The following is a 24,479-nucleotide window of genomic DNA, read 5'->3' on the forward strand; positions in this document are numbered from 1 at the left end:
CGTGCCCAGGGTCCAGGGTTTGCATGCTCAACCCTGGACTGCAGGCTTGACATGCAGCTGCCATTCAAAACACTATGTCTCAAAAACCAGCCCCCTTTCCCCCCCTGCCAAAAAAAATTATGTCACATCACTCCCACAGTCTCTTGTGGCTTCTCTGCTGAGAATTAACTCAGTAAAGTCATTTATAAGTTTCTGTATTTTTCAGCCCTCCAACTCTTCTCCTTGTCTCACTTCTCCTCATCATCAGCCAAGCTGTAGGTTTGACTTGTGCACTTCTTCAGAGGTCTGGTTAGTGTGACTTTAAGTCCAAGAATAATCACTGTTATATAGCTGGGATTTTATACACACACACACACACACACACACACACACACACATGCATTCCAGTACCTTGAACATTTTTATTTTTATTTACCTATTTATTATTTTTGGCCTCACATAGCCCAGACTGCTCTGTTACTCAATATACAGGAGACTGGCCTTGAACTCCTGATTTTCCTGTGTCTACCTCCCAGTATTGGGGTTTCAGATTACATACTATTTATTGTTTAGTACCCTGCATTTTCCTGAAAATATGTAAGAAAAATAGCTTTTCATATTATTGCACTAGTTACTTTTTTTGTTTTTGAGACAGGGTTTCTCTGTTTTAGTTCTGGCTGTCCTGGACTTGCTTTGTAGACCTCGAATTCACCACAGCAATCGGCCTGCCTCTGCCTCCTGAGTGCTGGGATTAAAGGCTTGCGCTACCATGCCTGGCCTTGCACTAGTTACTTTTTTAGTGCTGTGACAGAAGACCATGACTAAGGCAACTTTTATAAGAAAATGCCTATTTGGGCCCATTGTTCCTTCATGGCCAGGAAGTGTGGCTATAGGAGGTCATCGTGACACCTGGCACCCACCGGAAGCTGAGAGCTCACATAAGCACGGCCAAGCCCACGGCAACCAGAGAGTCTTCCTCAAGCAAGGCGATACTGCCTCTACCTCCCCAACAGCGCCCACCTGCTGGGGGAACAAGTGTTCAAACACAGGAGCCTTGGGGGCTGTATTCATTCAAGCCTTCACCATTACTAAACACGTAGCCTACACAGACTTTATTTTTATTTTTTTGTGCCATGTTTTCTAGAAAGGGTCTCACTATGTAGCCCTGGCTGTCCCAGGCTCATTATGCAGACCAGGCTGGCCTTGAACTCACAGAGATCTGCCTGCCTCTGCTTCCCAAATGCTGGATTTAAAGGTGTGTGCCACTACACCTGGTGAAACACATAATAAAGTAGTAAAAAAATACTATTTGTGCCATCAGACATTTCCGAGGCTGTCGTTATTTCTGGCCCTTCCTTCGCGTTGTTATTCTCGTAGAATCCGCGGCTGAAGAACATGGGCCTACTCAGGGGTCTCCGTCTTGATCAACCCCCACCCCCACATTCTTTACGCACTCCGGGTTTGTTTGTTTGTTTGTTTTTCCTATTTAGGTTCCTTCTGTTTACATAACGTACAAACTCTCGGTATCTGGGCTCATACTTTTAACATCTTTCAGTTCACTCCTGAGAAGTGGCAAAGTTTCTCAGCCAGGCGACCAGGAGTCATCACGAAGGTCTTCCGAAGCCTCTGGGGGACTCCAGGCCAGTTGCCCAGGGTTACAAAGCTTCCGGTGCAGGACCCAGCGGGAGCCTGCATTCTTGGACTACAAGGGCACCTCAGAGAACAATCTCTTCCCTACTCCAGTCGAGGATTTGTTTATGCGTCTTCAACCTGTTTCTGAACTCCCGGGGATTCGTTTTGTATGCCTAACCTTGTACAGCCTTGGAGCAGAAACCGGGCATCCATGAATGAGGGCCTCCGGGCCCCTATAGCGTGAGATGCAGGGATTCTGAGAGACTCTCAGGCCACTTCCTATTCGCCACTTGTAAATAAAGTGCTTCCTGGAGGCGCATGGATTCACTCCATCCTTCCTTGTCTGCTGCAGGAGAGGCAGCTCAGAAGGTGGGCAGAACCGGTGCCCAGTGTGGGCCTGCTGCTCCAGGAGCGGCGGGGCGCGGGGAGGGCTGGCTAAGAGTCTAGACGCGGTTTCCTTCCATTGTCTCTCCTTCCTCCGTCACCCCTCCGCACCCCACTTTTCCCCTTCTCTCGCGCTGCCCAGTGATGGCGGGGACCCAGCCCTTCCTCTGTCCAGCTAAGTTTCCACACCCGGCGGCCCAGGCGAGGCTGACTCCAGGATCCAAAACACTGAGCACAAACCGCCCTGTCTACCCTTGGGGTTTCCTCCTCGGTCTGGCTGCAAACTTCGCCCCGACTGCGAACGCGCCCGGGGTTAGGCCCCTCCGCGGACACCCCGAGTGCAGAATCCGGTCTCCGGAGGGCCCGGGTGGGCGGAGAGGGCAGGGTAGGAGTGCGCAGCGCTGCCCTCTCCCTCCGGGGGTCAGGTTCTCCTCCCCGGGCGCGCGACGCTCACCCACCCCCCGGGTTCCAGGGACCCCGCCCGGCGGCTCGCGGGGAGGCGCGACTGCGGCCTAGGGCGCCCGGCGGCTCCTCCCCTCCCCCTCCGCCTCCCGGAAGCGCGGGGCGGGGTCCCCGGCCGGGCCGCGGGGGCGGGCGCGGGGGCCGGGCCGGGGCGGGGCGCGGCGGGGCTGTGCGCGCCCACTCGGCTCCAAGCGGCCAGCGCTCGCGGGGCCAGGCCGCCGGGTCTGACGGGAGCACCGCGGCGGGGGAGCCCGGGAGGAAGCGGCCGCAGTTGCCAGAGAGCACCCCGCGCGCCCGTCGCTGCCCGGGCCCGGTGTATGGGGACGCGGCCCGCCAGCCTCGGTTGAGAGCGTCTCCCCGGGCTGCGGTGGCCTCGGGCCCCAGAGCGCGCCCCGCCGCCACCCGAGGGCTGCTGCGCGCGGCCCCGGGCCTGCTCGCCGCGCGGCTCCGCGCGTCCCGGGCCAGGAAGTGGCGGCGCTGAGCGCCATGGCGCACTCCCCGGTGCAGTCGGGCCTGCCGGGCATGCAGGTAGGCTGGGGCGGCCGGGCCGGGGCGGAAGCGGGTAACTTGGCGGTGTCAACACGCCCCCCCTCCCCCTCCTCCCCAGCGCGCCGGGGCCCGTTTTCCCCGGGTCTTGGCGGACTCGGGCGGCGGAGGGCGGGGGGGGGGGTCCCCGGGGGTGCGCGGCCTGGGGCCGAGGTGGGGTGCGGGAGCTTTGCGCTCCCCAACTCCGACGCGCAGGCCGGCAGCCCATCCGGGGCAGGAGGAGTACGAACTAGTGTCCTTGGAGGCCCTGTTTGGGAGCCTGGGCCCTGTGTCGGCCTGGGACGGGGACAGCGGGACTTAGGGGTCCTCAGTCCCCCGGGTCCCCCTCTCCCGCCAGGCGGGCGACCGGAGCGCAGGGCGGGGAGCGCTCCCCGGCTGGTCCCAGGCCGGGCGGGCCCCAGGGCGGGGTGCAGGAAGGTGTAACCCTCTTCGGAGCCTGTAGTTCTGGTGCGGAAAGTGCGAGGTTGCAAACCTGGGAGGCGGAACCCACACCTCCGCGCGCGCCCTGGCTCACCCCTCGGGTGCCAGGACTCAGCTGCTGGACTTTCGCTTTGAGACCCGATGGCATCCCGGGGAGCTGTTTGCTGGCCGGCTTCTCGGCCCATACTTTGTATTTTTTTTAGCCTGCCAGTGACTTTTTTCTTTGGAGGGGAAGGGTGGGGGCGGTGAGGGGAGTTAAAAATTTAAATTTACATGAACTTTTTTTTTTTTTTTTTTGCCACTGAGGACTGTTTTCTGGCCTTTGAAAAACAATCACTAGTCTGGTCTTAGTTGTAAAGTTTGTAAGCTCGTGCATGGTGACAAAATGATTGAGATTAAGTCAGCAAGACCAAAGTTTTTGCTTTCCCAAGCGAGTGTACGGAACCCAACATATCCAAGAAAACAATTTATAGACCAAACAAGCGTCTTCCTTCGGGCTCCAAGGTTGAGCTGCACAGTGCCTTTGCCTCTTACTGCTTCTGCCTGCCTCTTCTGAAGATATTTCCCGTTCCTCTTTTCTTTTCTGTCTTTTCTTTTTATTTCATATACTATGTGAAAGAAACGAATTCAAAGTTACCACTTTAGCGGACACTAGAACTCCAGTCATTTTTCTAAGGGATAATAAAGTTGTGACTGGAGAGATGGTTGTTGAGGATTCTCGCGTGGTTTGTAACACCTGGTGCTGCTGGACACTAGTTACAGTCAGCTGCGGCCTCCTAAAATTCCTGCTTTGGTTTGGATTTACAGGCAAGAGGTCAGGATTAACTGACGGTTTCTTACCAGTAGAACAAGTATCGGAGAATATTGAAAAACGTGTTTCCTCGGCCTTTCCTTTATCCTGGCTGCTGTAGTGACTTTCCAGGGTCCTCCGCTGATGTCCCCTTAGCCCCAACCTTTGTAAAAGAAAGTGTTTGAGACAGTGGGTCAGCGTGTGAAGTCAGGACCAGGTGGTTTCCAGGTGGGATCTGCTCTCTCATTTTTTTTTTTTTAAAGAGGGAGCCAAAATTCTTCATCTTGGGAAAAGAAAAATTGGATAACTTTACCAAAAAAAAAAAAAAAAAAACAAAATTGTATTTCCTACATGGCCTTAAAAGAGAGCTGCTTTAGTTTTGCTTTTCGGTATGAAGATGTTAAGTTTTTTTCTGGTACATTAATTTTTTTGTGTGTTCTGGTTCTGTAGAGGAGGAGAAGTGACTTCCAGGTGTGCACATCTCCCAAACCACAGGGTAAAGCTCCGGTGTATTATTGGAGAGCAATCCTTCCCTTCCCTTTCCCCAGAAAAGAAAAACAAGCACATTTGTTTCCAACTTGGAGTCAGCAGCTGCAGCCTCCCTAGGAGGCCTCCCCAGGAGCTGTGTTTGAGGATTATGTTAAAGGTCCATCAGGCCTTGAGAGAAATAAGCATCCCCTTTGCCTCTGCTCTTAGGAATCTTCTTGTTGCCTCCTAGCCTGGATTCTGGAGGGGCTGGGTGTGGCTGTCTTTAATCCCAGCCCTCAGAGGATGATAGAGGCAGGTGGGTCTCTCTCTGTGAGCTCAAGGCCAGCCTGGTTCACGTTGTTTTGTTCCAGCCTAGCCAGGGTTAATAGTGAGGATCACCCCCCCCCCCCAAAAAAAAAAACCAAACAAACCAAAAAACCAAAAACAACAAAGTTTGGCAAGACAGCAGATCCAGCCAGCCTTCAGAAGATTACTTAAATTCAGGAATGGTTTAAGATAAAATAGACTTTAATGGCCTGCGCCCAGCGTGGTGGCGTGCGCCTTGCGCTCAGCAGAGACAGGCGGACCGACCTCTGTGAGTTCGAGGCCAGCCTAGTCTACCAAGAGAGTCCAGGACAGCCAAAGGCTACATAGAGAAAGCCTGTCTCAAAAAACAAGACGAAACAAACAAGACCTTATGGCCTGCTGATCATTTATATCTGTGGATTATTATTGATACTGCTGGAGGAGATTGTTTAGTTTTATAGCTTTGAATGAGAAAGGAATTGACCAAGATAAGGCAGTGTATTGGATGACAAATAAGTGATGAGAATCCAGGTCTTTATTGCCCTAATGACAGCACCCCAGTCACCACACTCTTCTGTTTTATTGTTTCTTGTACAGCTATTCTACATCATTTTGTTTTAGATTGTATTTGCTGAAGAAAGTAGAAGTACAAGATCAGTGTTTTTTTCAGTCAGTAACCGTGATTGACCACTCTTTATGGTCTTTGGTGAGGGGTTGAGGGCGATACACCTGCCTTGCATTTATTTATTTATTTATTTATTGGAGACAGGTTTTCTCTGTACACAAGGCTACAGCCTTGGTTGTCCTGGAACTCACTCTAGACTAGGCTGACCTTGAACTCAGAGATCCTCCTGCCTCTGCCTACCAAGTTCTGGGATTAAAGGTCTGCGCCACCACCACCTGGCTACACCTGGCTGTTTTGATGAAGTTTTCTGGGGACTTTCTTTACCCTTCGGGTTTTGCAGTATGTGGGAGAATAAGAAATGACGAGCTGGCGGGTGGCCTTCCATCCCAGCACTCCTGGAGGCAGAGGCAGGCAGAGCTACAGAGTGAGTTTCTGGACACCCAAGGCTACACAGAGAAGCTCTTGTCTTGAAAAACCAAAAAGGAAAAAAGAAAGAGAAAAAGATTACGAGCTGGTTGGGATAGCTGAGCTGTCTTCATCATTGAGCATTTATTATTTGTACTCAGCTGAATTCCAGTGAAAATAAGAACTTAAGTTGGAGGTGGGAGCACTCATTCAGTACTTTGAGTTTGCATTAAATTATGGTGCAAAATGATTAACTTTTTGCTAGTTAGGTAGTGATGGCTCATAGCACAGGCAGATCTCTGAGTTCAAGCCCAGCCTGGTCTACATAGCTACAAGGCTACTCAAAGAAATGGGGGTTTGGGGGTGGTCCTAAGGAAAGAATCAGCCTTTTGTTTATAAAATTCTTTTGTACAAAGGTGTGTGTGTGTGTGTGTGTGTGTGTGTGTGTGTGTGTCCTGGGAGATCAGAGGAGGATGCACTGGCTTATAGGTGGTGGGAGCTGAATTGTGGGTACTGAGAACCAAACCCTGGTCCTCTGCAGCAGTCCACCTCTGTAGTCCTGTGAATTTCTGTAACAGAATTCTGCTAGCCGCTTTGACTTTTCTGCGCTGTGACCTTTATAAGACAGACTTTATACCAGGGCGAGAAACTAGAGCTTCAGGCTAAAGCAAGACTCCTTATTCCTTGAAAGTCAGTACCTCAGTATCGCATATTTAAAAAACAAACAAACACACAAACAAAAAAACTGGTTGTAACATTGAATTGATTACAGAGCCCACTGGCTCATGATCCCAAGTTTAAAATATGCTAAATTAGATAACTCACATGTATAAGAAGACTTGAGTTATTTAATTCAGCATGCTTTGAGGTTTTGAATTTAAGAGACCCGTGGTGTTTGCAGGTATGGATAATTTAAAGGAATAGCTGAAAACTTAGATTTTACTTGCTGATGTTGCCGTATCCTGCCTTTTCTCCTCATCTCCAGCTCCTAGGCTGTAAGCCCTTGCTGTGCCAGGCTTGTGCACTGGGTAGCCAGGAAGGTGCTCACTAGCACGCTGGGAGTCTGGGAAATAAGACATCAAGACCATGGAAGTTATTCTGGCTCCAGCTGCCCACCCCACTGTGTGGTGCGTCCTGTAGGCCGCTGCGTACTTTCCCATACTGCTTCCTGGGGAGACGCCTGCTCTTGCTGCCCTGTTTGGAATTGCACCCTGGCGGGGGTGAGTGGTGGGTTGGTGGTTCGGTGTCTGAGTGTGTGTTCTCAGTGAAGTGAGGCCAAGGTTCCAAGAACATCTTGGTGAGGCTGCGCACAGATGGAGATGTAGCACCTTTAGTCCTGCCGTAGCCAGGGGGTCACAGAGGACGATGCCGAGGGCTGTCTTTGTAGACCCCTGTCATCAAATGGTCAGTAGCTCTAGCAGGGCATGCCCTAAGAAGGTTTCAGTAACTGGGCCGAGGCTCGGAAAGCCCCAGGCTTCTGTAGAACGGAGAGGCAGGGTGTCAGGGTCGGCTTTGGCTAAGACCTGGCCGGTGTTGGGTATTTTGTTCTTTGCGTTGTCTGTTTCCTCAGCATAAGTGATGGGGAAAGTGGGTTCTGGGCATGTGTCCAGTGTCCACCTGCTGTTTGAGCAGAAGGTACCCAGGGTAGGGTACTCAAGCGTTCATGACTGGTGGGGCCTCAAGTGTTCCTGGTCAGCTAAGACAGCCCTGTAAGATTTCCACAGACCTTGGTGACTTTGGTTCTGTGAGTGATACACGGTCTTGCATGCTTTGCCTTACTCTGCTGCCTTGTGCTGCTGCAAAACAGCCACGTAAAGTCAGGTCCTTTTTCCTGTTGACTAAGGTTTTTTTCCTCCCCAAGACTAATTCTTCAAGCTGTTCTGGCTGGCCTTGAACTTCTGGACTTCCTGCTCGCACCTCCCCACTGCTTAGAGAACATACCTGTTTTTTGAACTGCTTTATTGGGTTCTTTTATCTGCCACCCTAATCGCCCCCCCCCCCCCACGATAGGTCAGGGAAAAAGGTTAGAGGGTAAAGGGGTCCTAGCTCTCTTTGGATTACTTCCTGCTTGTTAGGGCTGTCGGGTTCCATTGAGCACATTGGACCTTTGCCATTAGGATATTCCATTTCTTCTCGTCTCTCTGCGCGCAGCCGCTTGACAAAGCCCATCCGCAGGGGAGTAGCCTCCATTGCATCTTTGGAGCCTCTCTGGCCCGAAGAGTCCCCAGAATTCCAAGTGTAAACTATCGTCAGCTGGCAAAGTCACGCCCCTGCTAGAGCACGAGACAAGTCATAGTCAGCAGCTGCGGGCCATCTGAAGCAGCCTCATGTCCCACACCTGGGATTGAAACAAAAACAGATTTGCATAACATCACTGAGTTAAAAAACAAAAAAACAAAAAACAAAAAACCCAAAACGCTCACTCTGTATACCCAGTTTATACAGTGCTGGGGAATCCAGGTCATGGCTTCATGAGTGGTTGGCTGGTGCGCGACTGCCTCAGCTGCACCACAGCCCTTGGTTCTCTTAAGTCTTTTTGCACCCGTGGCCATTCTTTTTTTTCTTTTTCTTTTTTTTTTTTTAAAGACAGGGTTTCTCTGTGTAGCCTTGGCTGTCCTGGACTCACTTTGTAGACCAGGCTGGCCTTGAACTCACAGAGACCCACTTGCCTCTGCCTCCTGAGTGCTGGGGTTAAAGGTGTGCACCACCACTGCTGGGCTCCTATGTCTGCTCTTAATGTTCTCTCTTTGCTAAGAATTTGTTTTGCGTGAAAGTGTGCATGTTGTTCCTTGACCCTGCTGCCTGCTCATGCTGCCCCAGAGTCAGATAATATTCCTATTGCTGAACTTTTTTTTTTTTTTAAATAGAGTGTGGGAAGGTCAAGGTTTTAAAATATGCCCCTCTCCCACAGGGTTTCTCTATGTAGCCTTGGCTGTCCTGGACTCCCTTTATAGACCAGGTTGGCCTTGAACTCACGGTGATATGAGAATGCTGGGTCTAAAGGCATGCACCACCACTCCAGGCTCTTAATTTATCTTTTAAAGATTTATATATGTGTTTGTCTGTGTGTGTGTTTGTGTACCATGCATATGTGTTTGTCTTTGGAGGGCATATTATATCCTCCTCAGATCCCCTGGAGCTGGATATAGGCAGTTGTGCGCTGTGCCCTGTGGGTACTGGGAACCAAACCCTGGTCCTCTGCAAGAGCAGCAAGTGCTCTCTTTACTGCTGAGCCGTCTCTCCAGCTCCAAGCTTAAAAGAGATCTCTGTGTGCACATATGCGTGCAGATGTGCATGTACTCACACCGTGATCTCAGTGTGGGGGTCAAGAGTACCACTTTCTGGAGCCGCGTCTCCTACCATGTGGTATGTGAGATAAGCGGATTGAACTTGGGATACCAGGTGAGGTGGATCCATCTTGCTGTTTGTTTGTTTGTTTGTTTTTAACATTAAACAGCTTTTGGGAGGTTTTGGTCCTCCCAGGTCAAGGAGTGTGCTTTTCCTGTTTCTTTTGAGACAGGGGTTTCTCTGTGTCTCCCTGGCTGTCTTGGAGGCATTGGAGCCTCCCAACGCAGAGCCCTACCTGACTGCCTCCCAGATGCTGGGTTAAATGTGAGCCACTGCACCCGGCTCAGGGAAGGCACTGCTAGCCTTTCATACAGGACCCAGTCACCCTCAGGAGTGCAGAAAGATTGTCACTGAGAGCAGTGTCTTGCCGGCAGCTGTGACAGTGCAGGGTGGCCTCCTGATGTCCAGATCTGCCTCTCTGGTCTGTTTGTTTTAGGGTTTCTATCACTGGGAAGAGACACCGTAGCAGTGGCAACTTGTACGAAGGAAAACATTTAATTGGGTCTGGCTTACAGTATCGGAGGTTTAATCCATTATTGTCATGGCGGGAAGCATGGCAGTGTGCAGGCAGACATGGCGCTGGGGAAGGGGCTGGGGGTTCTGTGTCTTGACCTGCAGGCCGCAGGAGACTGTGTGCCGCCCTGCTGGGCGGAGCTTGAGCCTAGGAGACCTCAAGGCCCGCCCCCACAGTGACACACTTCCTCCAGCAAGGCCACATCTCTGATAGTGCACTCTGTGGGCCAAGCGTTCACACACAAGAGTCTCTGGGAGGCCATTCCTATGTAAGCCACCGCAAGGTTGATTGGAGTTTTTCTGTTGGCCTGTCCTTGGCAAGCTGCAGTGTGCGTAGCTAGTGAGGGGTGAGCCTGTTCTCTGTCCTCCCATGGTTTTATGGGGCACACCCTCCAGGCCATGGTCCAGGAGTCTCATGGTCTCTTGCCACATAGCTTTATTTGGGTGATTTTCCCCGTGATTCAGATTTGCCTGCTTGCAAATGGGTACCTGCAGGAAGTGGGCCCCACCCGACCCTCCCCGCTGATGCTTTCTGTGTGCCTTAGCTGGGGTGATTATCACTAATGGAATCTTGTGGCTGGAGTGCTTGCAGGAAATAGACCTGTGTTGTGCTGCTCCACCGTGGCTGTGAGAACCAGCGCTGGCCCTGCGTCTGTGGTAGTAGCCGCTTCTCATAACTAAATGGCTTGGGAAAAAGAAACGTTATTATTAGAGCGTCTGACTGGGCATGGTGGCTGATGCCTGCAATTCCAGCATTGGGAAAGCTAAACAGGAGGTGTGCTGGGAGTTCAAGTCCTGGGCTTACACGCTCAATTCTAGGACAACTTGGACGATAGTGTGAGAACTTGCCGGTTGCTCTGGGTGAAACAAGATGTAGCTTAGCTTGCTACAAAGTATACTGTGGCCTCCTCAGCGGCATATGCTGCCAGTGAAGCCAGGGCTCTTCAGATACCGTCCCTCGTGAGCTCCTAAGGGTTTATGGTCAGCCAGAGAAACCGTTGAGGGCGAGAATGTTGTCTGCATAAGTGGTGGGGGCACGGTGCGTGTGAGGCGAAGGCTTACGGAATGTGGAGCTGGGGCATATCCTATTTCTAAAAAGGACTTTTAAAGAGTCTGAGGCTGGAAAGGTCTGGTATAGCTCTGTCTTTTGTTTTATTTTCAGTAACTTAGGTTTTGCTTAGTCTTTATTGAAACAGCTGCACAGATGAGGTACACAAGGTTTCTATCTCCTGCCTCCATGTCCCCTGGCTCCATGTCCCGTCTCCGTGTCCTCTGTCTCTGTGTCCCCTGCCTCCACATCCCCTGCCTCCATGTCCCCTGCCTCTGTGTCCTCTGTCTCCGTGTCCCCTGTGTCCATGTCCCCTACCTCTGTGTCCTCTGTGTCCATGTCCCCTGGCTCCATTGTCCCCTGTCTCCATGTCCCCTGGCTCCATTTCTTACTCCCCGAGGCAGCCTCTGCTCTCCCTGCGCTGACTTACACCCTCCCTCCTTGGCTCTCGTGGGCGAGTTTAGAGATGGCTGCTTGTTTCTGATTCTCAGCATGCTCTGTAGGCCCAGGATTCTGCAGTTGAGGATTTAGGTTTGGTTCTGCCGCCTTCTCCTCACTGTTAGGTCTGACAGCAGGGTCTACACAGTCCACAGCCTGGGCAGCTGTATGAAGTGCAGGCCCTTTTTAGAGTCTTAGAGTTTTTTTTCTGGACGCTCGTCGCCAGGTGTCAGGACCTCCTCTTAGGAAATGCAGCTGGAGCCCTGATCTGGTGCCTTTCACCTCCAGAGCAGCGTGTTGCTCCCCTGCCACCTTGGCCCACTGCTCCTGTCTGCGTCTCTTGGCCTTCTTCTCCTGTTGGATGCCTGTTTTCTGTGTCCTAGTCTTTTCTAGTTTTGTGCCATCAGATTGGTGGGCACAGTGAACGTGTGCACCCTCTGGTGAATTAGGGCACAGGCTCCTTCCAACCTCTTGGTTGGTAGTGTGGTCTGTCAAGAGATTGCTGTTTCTCTTCCAGAATTGTGTTCTCCAACCCTGACATCTCAGTGTGAGGGTTAGAGCTGGGATTTGTCTGTTTTGAGACAGGATTATGCTGTGTAGCCAGGCTGACCTCCAGTTCACCTGCCCTGAGCCAGGGGATGCAGGTGTGTGCTGCTGTGCCCTGTGGGCCTCCTCCTGGGAATTTTGGAGACAGTTTGTTGCATTCTAGGTGTGTTCTGCTGGAGTGCAGTGTGCAGCAGGACTGGACTCCCCCCTCTGCCGCCCCGCATGCCTGCCCTGCCCCCCCACCCCCCCATGCATGCCTGCCCTGCCCTTGAGCCCAGAGCAGCTCCCTAGTGTGACCTTCCACAGCACTGTCCTGGTGTGAGTCTTGTCATATTTTTGTGCAGGCACCTGGGAGGCCTTTATAGTCTGGCAGCTGCTGTCTTGTGATGAGTTTTTGTTTTTATTTTAATTTTTTTACTACTATTTGGATGCTGAATCTTCTCATCTGGCCCTTGAGCAGTCTTTTGGATCAAATGTCTCAGCTTCCTAGGTCTCCCAGTGAGCATTTCTGCTGCTGTTTTGTGATTCTGGGTGTCCCACATTGCAGTGCGCTTTCCTTTTTGCTTGAAGTGTCTGCTTTATGTTGTGGGCAGAATTATTTCCGAGTCTCCGCTTTTTCCTTTCTTGGGTTTAGTGTTGGTGTTCTTTTGCTTGTTTGCTTTATGTTATAGGCCGCACTGTAATGTCAACTACCCCTTCCCAATCCCCCCCCGCCCCCCCCGAGTTTCTCTGTGTAGCCTTGGCTGTCCTGGACTCCCTTTGTAGACCAGGCTGGCCTCGAACTCACAGCGATCCGCCTGCCTCTGCCTCCCGAGTGCTGGGATTAAAGGTGTGTGCCACCACGTCTGGCTAATGTCCACTCTTACTTATGTCTGGACACCGCTAGGACATCAAGTAAGTTTTCCTCTGTCTGCTTTCCTGTTTGTGCTCCTTCACCCTAAAGTAGGGACTGTTGTCAAGGCTGGCCTTGAACTCAGAATCCTCAGCCCCCAGAGTGTGATGTGCGCCACCATCCTGGCTGTGGCCATGGTGCTCCTCCTGTAAGTCAGGCGTGCTGGACAAGACAGTTGGGAGCGACTGGTTTTCACCTTTTTTGAAGAAGCTGTTCTGGAACTTGCTCCTTGTGCACGTTCACATCTTGCTTCGTGTGCTGGAAGCCTCGCTTCCTGGCAGTCTTTGCGGGTGTGGACTGGGTACAGGTGTCTCGCAGTGCCTGTGTGCCACCACCGGGAGCACTGGGCTTCCCTTCCTGCCAGGGAAAACATCTGCAGCTGTCCTCGGGATGGTGGAGCTGGGCCGTGGCTGGGCTCTGGGGAGGAGCGAGCCCTTCCAGCTGTCTGGCTACCTCCTGTCAGACTTGCCCTTTCTTGGTGAGTCGCTGGCTCGGGCACCTATGTGGAGATGGTCGTTTCACACTACCTGGCAAGAGCACCGTGAGGAAGGAAGGGTTTATGTTTGAGGAGAGAGCATGGCATGGACGCTGGGGGGACCCAGAGGCAGCTGGCAACATGTGTCTCCAGGCAGTTAGCAATGGATGTTGGTGTTCAGCTGGCTTTCCTGGTGTCCCGTCCCCCCCCCCCCCCTTTTTTCCCCCCAGAGCTGAGGACCGAACCCAGGGCCTTGCGCTTGCTAGGCAAGCGCTCTACCACTGAGCTAAATCCCCAACTCCCCTGGTCCCCCTTTTTAACCCACCCTGGACCCTTAGTGTGGCCTTCCTCTTCAGTTGAGCTTCTTTGGGATCTCCCCCACAGATGCACCAAGAGCTGCGCTTCCTAGGTGATGTTAACCTCTAGGTCAGATTGATGATGCGCTTCCTAGGTGATGTTAACCTCTAGGCCAGATTGATTAACTGTCATTCACGTCCTGCCCACTGAATTCGACGCCTCGGTGCAGGTGCCCACTGCTGCCAGTTTCTGGATGGGTGGGGTTCCATGTTGTGAATCGATTTTTCTGCTTTCCCCACGTGTAGTTCACGGTGGTCTCCTGCTCTGGGTCGCTACTCCCAAGTCCATGAACGTTTTCATGGTGTTTGGATGTGTAGCTTTTGAGAAGCAGGATGGACAAGATCACAGTGCAGCTGCTGTGATGGGGTTAAGAGCTGTAGGGCGAGGAGACCCCTGAGCTGATGTTGCACCGTTGCTGCAAGGTCCCTGACCCTTGCCTGCTTTGCAGTGCTATAGTACCAGGCAGGTCAGGCTTGGATTCTCGCTCCGTGCCTCTGCCTCCGAGTGCTGGGAGTAAAGGCGTGCGCCGCCCCACCCGGCCAGTGTGTACATATGTTTAAAGAAGAGCAGGTTCATGTGTGGTCTTCTTTGTGTCATTATGTCTGAGAAGAAGTCTTCCTGAGCTAGAGTGACTGGTCTGTCGCCTCACTGTGGTCTTCTGGCCGGGCAGGATGCAGTTTTGGTGGTGGTGGTGCTTGTTCTTGAGAGTTGTGCACCTGACTTGCGAGTCGCATGCCTGACTCACGTACTTGACTTTGCTTGCCAGGTGTGTGCAGCCTTGTTAGCGATGCAAGGGTATCAAGTGCTTGGCTTTCTGCTGCTGCTGTCAAGCCTGTTAAGGGACTTTGGACGCTGACCTGTGGGTCTTCAGGTCTTCAGACTTAGTCCTGGACAGTTGGCTTGTTCCTCCTGATGGGAGCCAAGCTCCTGTTGTCTTCTTGGAGTTAGGGATTGAGGGTATGGCTCCATGGGCCCTTTTTATCCTCTTTCTCTCTGCTCAGCCCTTAAGCCAGAGGGTCTCAACCTCTGGGTCATGACCTTTTTTTGGGTGGGGGTGTCCAATAATCCTTTCATAGGGGTTGCCTTAGGCCATTGGAAACTACATATAATTATATTACAATTCATAACAGAAACAAAAATTACAGTTACGAAGTAGCAACGAGAGTAATTTTATGGTTGAGGGTCCCCCAGCATGAATGTTGGAAGGTTGAGAGCCTCTTTGCCTGGTTCCCTGGACTCAATTTTGTACGCAGGGTGGTTGCTGGGCTCCACTTTCCCCACCCTCCAGTTGTAGAGTCTGAGGCAGGATTGCAGATCTGTGAAGCACACAGGTGTGGTGCTGCCTCTTTAAAACCACACTTAGAGAAACAGAGTGCTGGGGAATTGAACATTGTGAGCCCCACCTTTCTGCTGTTCAGTCAGTCTCACTGGGAAAGCAGCTCATGTGGATACTGTTGGTGATCTCTGCAGTTCCGGGCCAGCCTGGGCTCACCCCAAACCCCACCACTGCATGGCCTGGCTTGCATTTTATTTGGGAGGACTGGAGCCTCTGGTGTAGATTTGGGGCAAAGAGGCTTTAGGTTGTAAGACTTGGGCTTTTAAAAGTTCTTGTAAGCTGGATGTGGTGACAGAGGCAGGTGGATCGCTGTCCAGAGTATGTCGAGACATACCCTGTCTCGAAAAACCCAAAAAGAAAAAGAAGAAAAAAGTTTTTATAGCGTGTATTTCCAAACCCATGGGGTGGCAGCGATGTGTGTTTCATGTCCTTTTGGCCCTGGAAACTTCCTTTTAAAAGAACACGTCTTTTGGAAATTCTGCTACCTGTGTGGAGACTCTTTCATGTGCTTGTCACTGTAGCTACTTAGATTCCTCCGGATGTGAGGTAAATGCTCCCAGAACGCCAAGGCCTGTGTTACCCTGGCTTCTCATGGGCTGCTTCTCAGCTGCCTCAGTGTTGGGTCACTTCAGGCTCCCACACACCAGCCTTTAGTTTCCTTCTCTCACCTGCAATCCATGGCTGTCCCTCTTGGCTGGTGGCTCCACATCACACACCTGCGCATGCCAGGTTCCCGGCCTGTTGGTGATGCTAGGACACAGGATGCCTGGGAGAGGGGTGCGTGAGACTGGCAGGTGCTTTCTCCACTTGGGAAGATGGGTTCTCTGTCATTAACACTGACTCCTTCTTTAAAGTCGAATGTTTAATGGTGCGTGTGTTTGTGTCTGCAGGTCCCCCAGGCTGTGTGTATGTGCACAGGCACGTGTAGGGGGAGGGAGGAGAAAACATTGACAGAGGTCAACCTCAAGCGTTGTTCCTCAGGCTCCTTGCACTTTGTTTCTCACTGGCCTAGAGCTCACGTAGGCTGATTGAGCAGCCAGGCGAGTCCCAGGTACCCGCCTGTGTCCGCTGCTCTGGTGCCAGGATCACACTTAACACAACACATGCTTCCTTGCCTGTGGGTTCTGGGGAGTGAGCTGGGGCCCAAGCACTTCCCCCAGCTCTGCCTGTATTTTGAGAGAAGCTCTTTCTCTGTAGCCTCATCTGGCCTTAGACTTCCTGTCCTCTTTCCTGGGCTACCATTATCCCTGTAATCTACATACAGTTCTGAACTGAGGAAAAAAGAAAGAGACCAGTGGATTAAAAAAACTGCTTGGGCTGTTGGAGGCCTGATGTTTAGAAATGACAGCTCTGCTTGCATTAGCTCCCCAAGTTGCTTAGACTGGGCTTCCAAACTGCGGTTTTGGAACTTGTTTTTTAATTTTTAATTGTACTGTGACACTTGTGAAGTTTGTCAGAGTTATTCATTGTGTGTTTTCCCACTCTAGGACAGACGGCACATGGTTGAGTTAGTGAGTGCCTGCTCCAGGAAGGGTGGCTGTAGAGCCTAGCTCATTAGAAATGAGGATGAAGTCTGTGAGAATGCCTTCCTCTGTTGTATTTTTGGGAAAGAATGAAGAACTTAGTGTGAAGTGAAACTGCACATTTCCTGGCAGCATGTTGGGGGGAGGAGAGTACACATCTAATGGGGGAGGGGGAGGGGAAGGGGGAAGGAGGGTGTACATCTAATGGGGCAGGGGGAGGAGGGTGTACATCTAATGGGGGGAGAGGGAGAGGGAGGAGGGTGCACATCTAATGGGGCAGGGGGAGGAGGGTGTACATCTAATGGGGGGAGAGGGAGAGGGAGGAGGGTGCACATCTAATGGGGGAGGGGGAGAGGGAGGAGGGTGCACATCTAATGGGGGAGGGGGAGAGGGAGGAGGGTGCACATCTAATGGGGGAGAGGGAGGAGGGTGCACATCTAATGGGGGAGGGGGAGAGGGAGGAGGGTGCACATCTAATGGGGGAGGGGGAGGAGGGTGCACATCTAATGGGGGGAGGGGGAGAGGGAGGAGGGTGCACATCTAATGGGGGAGGGGGAGAGGGAGGAGGGCGCACATCTAATGGGGGAGGGGGAGAGGGAGGAGGGTGCACATCTAATGGGGGAGGGGGAGAGGGAGGAAGGTGCACATCTAATGGAGGGGGAGAGGGAGGAGGGTGCACATCTAATGGGGGAGGGGAGAGGGAGGAGGGTGCACATCTAATGGGAGAGGGGGAGAGGGAGGAGGGTGCACATCTAATGGGGGAGGGGGAGAGGGAGGAGGGTGCACATCTAATGGGGGAGGGGGAGGAGGGTGCACATCTAATGGGGGGAGGGGGAGAGGGAGGAGGGTGCACATCTAATGGGGGGAGGGGGAGAGGGAGGAGGGCGCATATCTAATGGGGGAGGGGGAGAGGGAGGAGGGTGCACATCTAATGGAGGGGGAGAGGGAGGAGGGTGCACATCTAATGGGGGAGGGGGAGAGGGAGGAGAGTGCACATCTAATGGGGGAGGGGGAGGAGGGTGCACATCTAATGGGGGGAGGGGGAGAGGGAGGAGGGTGCACATCTAATGGGGGGAGGGGGAGAGGGAGGAGGGCGCACATCTAATGGGGGAGGGGGAGAGGGAGGAGGGTGCACATCTAATGGGGGAGGGGGAGAGGGAGGAGGGTGCACATCTAATGGGGGAGGGGGAGAGGGAGGAGGGCGCACATCTAATGGGGGAGGGGGAGAGGGAGGAGGGTGCACATCTAATGGGGGAGGGGGAGAGGGAGGAGGGCGCACATCTAATGGGTGGGAGGTAGGCTCAGTAAATACTCTGCAGACTGGCCTGGGCGGCAGAGCTGCAGCAGGTGTGCTGGGTGCCATTCCATTTCCCCAGAGGCCTGAAGCACGGGCCTGTTGGTGCCCACACAGAGGGAAGCAGTCTCTCTTCACTGTATTTGGTCCCTGCCTCTAGGATGCGTTACTGTTTGTGCACAGGGTTGTGCACAGCACTCGTATGTGCTATGGCTTTGTGTAGGTGCCTATAGAATGTGCCAGGTCGGCTTCTCTGTAAGTGGTCTCCACAGAAAGTGACCTGAAAGGAGGTTTACTGTGCTGGCACCTGCTCAGCGTCTCAACATACCTGGCATATGAGTTAAGATAACAGCTCAAATCTTCTTTAAAAAAAATACTTATTTACTTATTATTATGTATACAGTATTCTGCCTACATTTATGCCTGCATTGCAGATGAGGGCATTGGATCATATTATAGATGGCTGTGAGCCACTGTGTGGTTCCTGGGAATTGAACTCAGGGCCTCTGGAAGAGCAGCCAGTACTCTTAACCTCTGAGCTGTCTCTTCAGCCCCAACAGCTTAAATCTTTTAAGAGTGGTAGGCTTTTGTTTTGTTTCTTGTCTCCCCACCCGAGCCCCCAGACAGAGTCTCTCTGTGTAGCCTTGCCTGTCCTGAACTCGCTTTGTAGACCAGGCTGACCTCGCACTCACAGCGATCCACCTGCCTCTGCCTCCCTGAGTGCTGGGATTAAAGGTGTACGCCATGGCCCCTGGCTTCACTTTAAAAAAAAAAAATGTATGGCCCGCTGCACAGGACGTTTCTTCAGCTGTAGCTGTGGAGCTGTTTTATTCTGTGGGAGCGGTGCTGGTCCTCAGTCCTTCTGCAGCGCAGTCTGGGCCAGCCTGTTCTCCTGGCAGAAGGGACTGCTGCTACTTGCCTGCCCGGCCTGCCAGCCTCTGTCCTGCACGGGCCCTGCTGACTGACTGGGCACAGTCTATTGAGGATAATGTGAGCTGGGTGTGAGGACTGAGAGAGGATGGCACTCCCTCCCCCAGGAGACACCCACCCGCACCTCAGCAGCAGCCTGACTGTATAGCTTTGTCTGTTTTCCCTGTCATCGGAGTGTACTTGAAGCTTTACCTAGCGCCATTTATAACATAGGTGCCCGCCCCATGTCTCATTTAGAGCTGGACCATAAACATTGTTAGGAAGCCCCCTCCCTCCCGGTGTCCCCCCAGCCCCCCACCCGTGTGGGTGGTTGTGCAGGGGTGGTTAGTGCCACAGCACACTTGTAGACGGTCTAGTGCGCTCTCTCTTTCTCTCACCATGTGGATCTCATGGATGGAACAGGCCTTCAAGGTTGGTGGCAGCCGCCTTTGCTGCCTGTGGCATCTCGCTGGGCCTTCAGGCCAGAATGCTAGCTAGAAACATACTGGTGTGGTGTGTTGCTGAGAAGAAAAAAAAATGGCTTGAACCTTTTGCCTTTGGAGAAGGAACAGTTAGCTGTCCGTCACAGCTTGTAATCTACAAAGCCCTCCCTTGGCAAGTGTCGACTCCTCTGTGGTTAATTGCTTGGCAGACATGGAACGGCGTTGCTTGTAAGGCTGGCTTCCTCACTCCTTGCCCAGCCATGTTTTCACCAGTGGGCTGGGGTAGAGCGGCTTCAAGGTTCTTCTTGGTGGCTGTGTTGAAGCACTTGTGGAGGGCAGGTGACGACACGCAGGTGTGTGTTCACGCGAGTGGGGTTGCGTGTACGTGGGTGTGTTCTGGAGAATGAGTGTGGGTGTCTTCTCAGTCACACCCCACCCTGTTCTTTGAGCGCCCTTACACACATGGAGCTCATGGGAGTAGCTAGACTGACCAGTGACCTCCAGGGAGCTAACCTCCTCTAGGACTGACCAGTGACCTCCAGGGAGCTAACCTCCTCTAGGACTGACCAGTGACCTCCAGGGAGCTAACCTCCTCTAGTACTGACCAGTGACCTCCAGGGAGCTAACCTCCTCTAGGACTGACCAGTGACCTCCAGGGAGCTAACCTCCTCTAGGACTGACCAGTGACCTCCAGGGAGCTAACCTCCTCTCTAGGACTGACCAGTGACCTCCAGGGAGCTAACCTCCTCTCTAGGACTGACCAGTGACCTCCAGGGAGCTAACCTCCTCTAGTACTGACCAGTGACCTCCAGGGAGCTAACCTCCTCTAGTACTGACCAGTGACCTCCAGGGAGCTAACCTCCTCTAGGACTGACCAGTGACCTCCAGGGAGCTAACCTCCTCTAGTACTGACCAGTGACCTCCAGGGAGCTAACCTCCTCTCTAGGACTGACCAGTGACCTCCAGGGAGCTAACCTCCTCTCTAGTACTGACCAGTGACCTCCAGGGAGCTAACCTCCTCTCTAGGACTGACCAGTGACCTCCAGGGAGCTAACCTCCTCTAGGACTGACCAGTGACCTCCAGGGAGCTAACCTCCTCTCTAGTACTGACCAGTGACCTCCAGGGAGCTAACCTCCTCTCTAGGACTGACCAGTGACCTCCAGGGAGCTGACCTCCTCTCTAGTACTGACCAGTGACCTCCAGGGAGCTAACCTCCTCTAGTACTGACCAGTGACCTCCAGGGAGCTAACCTCCTCTAGTACTGACCAGTGACCTCCAGGGAGCTAACCTCCTCTAGGACTGACCAGTGACCTCCAGGGAGCTAACCTCCTCTAGTACTGACCAGTGACCTCCAGGGAGCTAACCTCCTCTAGGACTGACCAGTGACCTCCAGGGAGCTAACCTCCTCTAGGACTGACCAGTGACCTCCAGGGAGCTAACCTCCTCTAGTACTGACCAGTGACCTCCAGGGAGCTAACCTCCTCTAGTACTAACCAGTGACCTCCAGGGAGCTAACCTCCTCTAGTACTGACCAGTGACCTCCAGGGAGCTAACCTCCTCTCTAGTACTGACCAGTGACCTCCAGGGAGCTAACCTCCTCTAGGACTGACCAGTGACCTCCAGGGAGCTAACCTCCTCTAGTACTGACCAGTGACCTCCAGGGAGCTAACCTCCTCTAGGACTGACCAGTGACCTCCAGGGAGCTAACCTCCTCTCTAGTACTGGGAGCGTGGGTGCTGGGCTCACACGTGGCTCCTTCTGTTTGCACGGCAAGACTCTCACTGCCTGCCCCACCTGCCCAGCCCTAGCCTCCCTATTCGAGTCGGGGCTTTATAGATACTAGTTCCAGGCAGGCCTTGAACTCATGTAGCTTTGAGCTTTCTGCTTCCACCTTCCAAATGCTAGGTTTACCCACAGTGTGTGCCAACACACCTAGTTTTAGAACTGTGTTTTAAATGCTCTCATATAACTACTTGGTGATTGTTGTTTTGAAATAGCTTTTAAAAAAAGACTTTATGTGTGTGGATGCACGTTTGACTACACGTGTCCGTGCACCATGTCTGTGTCTGGTGCCTGTGCAGGCCAGAAGGCCTTAGGTTTCCCAGAACTGGAGTTAAAGGTGATTGTGGGCTGTTGTGTGTGCTAGAACCCTCCACAAGAGCAGAAAGTACCTTGGCTGTCCTAGACTCACTTTGTAGACCAGGCTGGCCTCTTAACTCACAGAGATCCCCCCGCCTCTGCCTCCGGAGTGCTGGGATTAAAGGCTTGTGACACCACTGCCCAGCTGGTTTTTGTTTTGTTTGGTTTGGTTTTTCAAGACAGGGTTTCTCTGTATAGCCCTAGCTGTCCTGAACTCGCTTTGTAGACCAGGCTGGCCTCGAACTCACAGCGATCCACCTGCCTCTGTCTCCTGAGTGCTGGAATTAAAGGTGTGAGCCACCACGCTGGGCCTCAGAAAGTGGTCTTAACTACTGAGGTATCTCTCCAGCCTCTCTTTTATGTTTTTCAGTTTTTCCTCCTATTCATTTAATTTTCTTCCTTCCATGTCTACTTCCCTCTTCCCTCCCTTGTTTCTGAGGAGATCTTACTGCAGGATGGTTTGGTCTTGGTTGATTCAGCCCCTGCAGAGCAGGGACTACAGGCGTGGGGCGCCACACCAAGCCTCCTATCTTGGCAGGGTTTGTTGTCCTTGGTGATGTCATCAGGGTTTGCAGAGATCTGCTAGGAGAGGCCACTAACTTCCCTACTAGTGTTCACAGTAGATCAGCGAGAGGCACGCTCTGACTTTGGGGTTAGTTTTTGTTTTGCTTTACTTTCCCCCTTTATCATTTTTGAGATAGGGTCTCTATGTAACCCTGGCTGGCCTTCAACTCACAGAATCTGCCTGCCTCTGCCTCCAAGGAGTAAGCCAGTGTACTCAACTTTTGTGATAGCTTTTTGGGTTTTCAGAAGGAAGTATATACTCACAGGTTTTGTGAGGCGGCCTAGTCCAGCCTGTACCCAAAGCTGTGGGTGAGAAGCTAGTCGCAGTAGGAGTTGGGAGGAGGCTTGGTTTTCTTTGTTGTTTTTGTTTGTTTAGCACTTACTATGCTGCTGTGTGGGTGGGTTAGTTCTCGTGGGTCAGGAGAGCTGTGCAAGCTTGACTTGCAGGCCATCTCTTTCCTGCCCTCCTGTGCTGAGCAGCTGTGGGCTTAGCCCTTCCCTCCCTTAGAAGACCTTAGCGAAATGGATAATTCAAGTGCCAGCATCCCTTGGTGAGTAGAGGAAGGGGCGTGCTTTGGTCTAAGTTGTAGGGAAGGAAGACCTTGCAGCACCGCGTGGGAGGTAGAGCTTTGGCTTTGGAGTGGCCGCTGCCCTGTGTCCCACTCAGTGTGTGGGCTCTGCGGCTAGATGGGGCAGTGTCTGGTAGGAGGCACGGACGCACTGCAGGGCCGCGCGCCAGCAGAGGTGAAGGAAGGGACGGTGCCTGACCCATTCTCAAAGGTGTTTCCTTTTCTGTTGTTCGCTCTTGTTTTATGTGATTAAGCTGCATCTTGCTCTGTGGTGCAGGATGCTCAGCACTTACCATGGTCCAGGCTCGTGTGAGCCACCAACTGGTGAGGTGGCTCAGAGCGTAAATGCCTTTGCCACGGAGCCTGGGACCCGAGCTCCATACGGCAGGGGAGAGAGTTGGTCCCCTTGTCTCTTGACTGCTGGGGCACCCCTCCCCAAGAAATGCACACAGTGAGATTTTCTTTTCAAGGTAGGGGTCCAAGCAATGAAGTGTCATTGAGTGTCCAGAGACAAACAAGGACCTAGATTTTTTTTCTGATCTTGGACTGAAAAGAAGGGGGCGGGTTGACAGGTGTGGAGTCATCTGGGCCAAGCTCGGCCTGTAGCCTACTCATGGTGTGAAATTCTTGCTTTTTTTTTTTTTAATTTACCCTTTGAACTTTGAAATGTTTGAATTGGCGACCAGCTGTGGATTGTAACAGCAGCTGTGTGGCTGGACTGTGGCGGGAATAAGCTGGCCCGCTGCTGCTCCTGTCAGTGGTGGGCCGCATGAGGTGTGTAGCAGAAGGCGGGGCAGGCTCGGCGATGGAGTGTGCAGAGCCCTTGGAAAGCCGTGCTTGTGAGTTAATAGACATGGGGCTGCCAGGATGGGGAAGAGCTGATGGCGACAGGGAATTCTGTAAGTGGCTGCAGAGGGTGTGGACAGCCAGGCCCATAAGTGGCTCTGCAGCTTGGGGAAGAGTCCAGGCCAGAGATCAATTTGCTAAGTAGGTCACCAGTGGCTACCAGCAACACAGGAATGATGTGACTCTGAGACCGAATAGGAGGAACCCTTGAGATCGCCCCACCCAGCTTTACATGCCTGCTCTGCAGTGCTCCACATGGAGAGCGCCACACCAGAGCGCCACACCAGAGCGCCACACCAGAGCACCACACCAGAGCACCACACCAGAGTGCCACACCAGAGCACCGCGCTGAACCAATGCCCAGACCTCGCAGGCCTGCCCCAGGTGGAGTCCTTTTGAAAGTTTAAAAATTTGTTTTTATGTTTATGGGTGTTTTACTTGCATGCTTGCCTGTGCACTGTGTACATGCAGTGTCATGGAGTCCAGTGGGACTCCAACCCTGTCCTCTGAAAGAGCATCTATCTTCCCCAGCCTTCCTTTTAAAGGTCTACTGAAGAAAGTCATATCTCAGAGCCCCACATACCGTAGTGTAATGATGTCACTCCTGGAAGAAGTCAGAATGTAACTTCACGGTGAGTGACAGCAGCACTTAGCAGGAAGGTTCTTTAAAATCCTGGTCTTGCTGAGCAGTGGTGGCGCAGGCCTGTAATCCCAGAACTCGGGAGGCAGAGGCAGAGGTGAGATTGAGGCCAGCCTGGTCTACAAAGGGAGTCCAGGACAGCCAGGGCTACAGAGAAACCCTGTCTCAAAATAAATCTATGTATGTATGTATGTATGTACGTATGTATGTATGTAAGTAATGTATGTATGTAATGTTATGTATGTATGTATGTATGTATGTATGTACGTATGTATGTATGTATCCTGGTCTTGTGCTACATTTGCAGGAACCAGGGCTGGTGCCTTCTGTAGATTTGGTCTTACAGGCTTTCATTTAAAGCTGGGTGGGTGGTTTTGTGGTTTCTGAATTGCTTCTTGTAGCTTTGGTGTTGCCACGACCCAGATGGTGTTTCCTGGTGTTGATACTCATATTTTGGGGCTAGAGATCCACTTTGTTAGAGCTTTTCTTCCCCACTTTGGGCAAGAGAGTGATAGCCACAACCACTTGGGCAGAAAGGAAAAGGGGAAGCTCACTTGCTCACACTCCTGAAAGGCCAGCTT

General features: G+C 52.5%; 1 protein-coding gene across 1 annotated transcript in view; it reads left to right on the forward strand.

Annotated features, from left to right (window-relative positions):
- The first annotated feature begins 2,849 nt into the window (after positions 1-2,849).
- Positions 2,850-24,479, forward strand: part of STK24 (serine/threonine kinase 24) — a 92,879-nt gene continuing 71,249 nt past the window's right edge. The window contains exon 1 of the mRNA XM_084767094.1: positions 2,850-2,985. Within this exon, the coding sequence (XP_084623220.1) occupies positions 2,944-2,985 (42 nt within the window). The 5' untranslated portion in view covers positions 2,850-2,943. The remainder of the gene's footprint in view (positions 2,986-24,479) is intronic.

The sequence above is a fragment of the Acomys minous genome, assembly GCF_964271855.1.
Source record: "Acomys minous genome assembly, chromosome: 18".
Lineage (NCBI taxonomy): Eukaryota > Metazoa > Chordata > Mammalia > Rodentia > Muridae > Acomys > Acomys minous.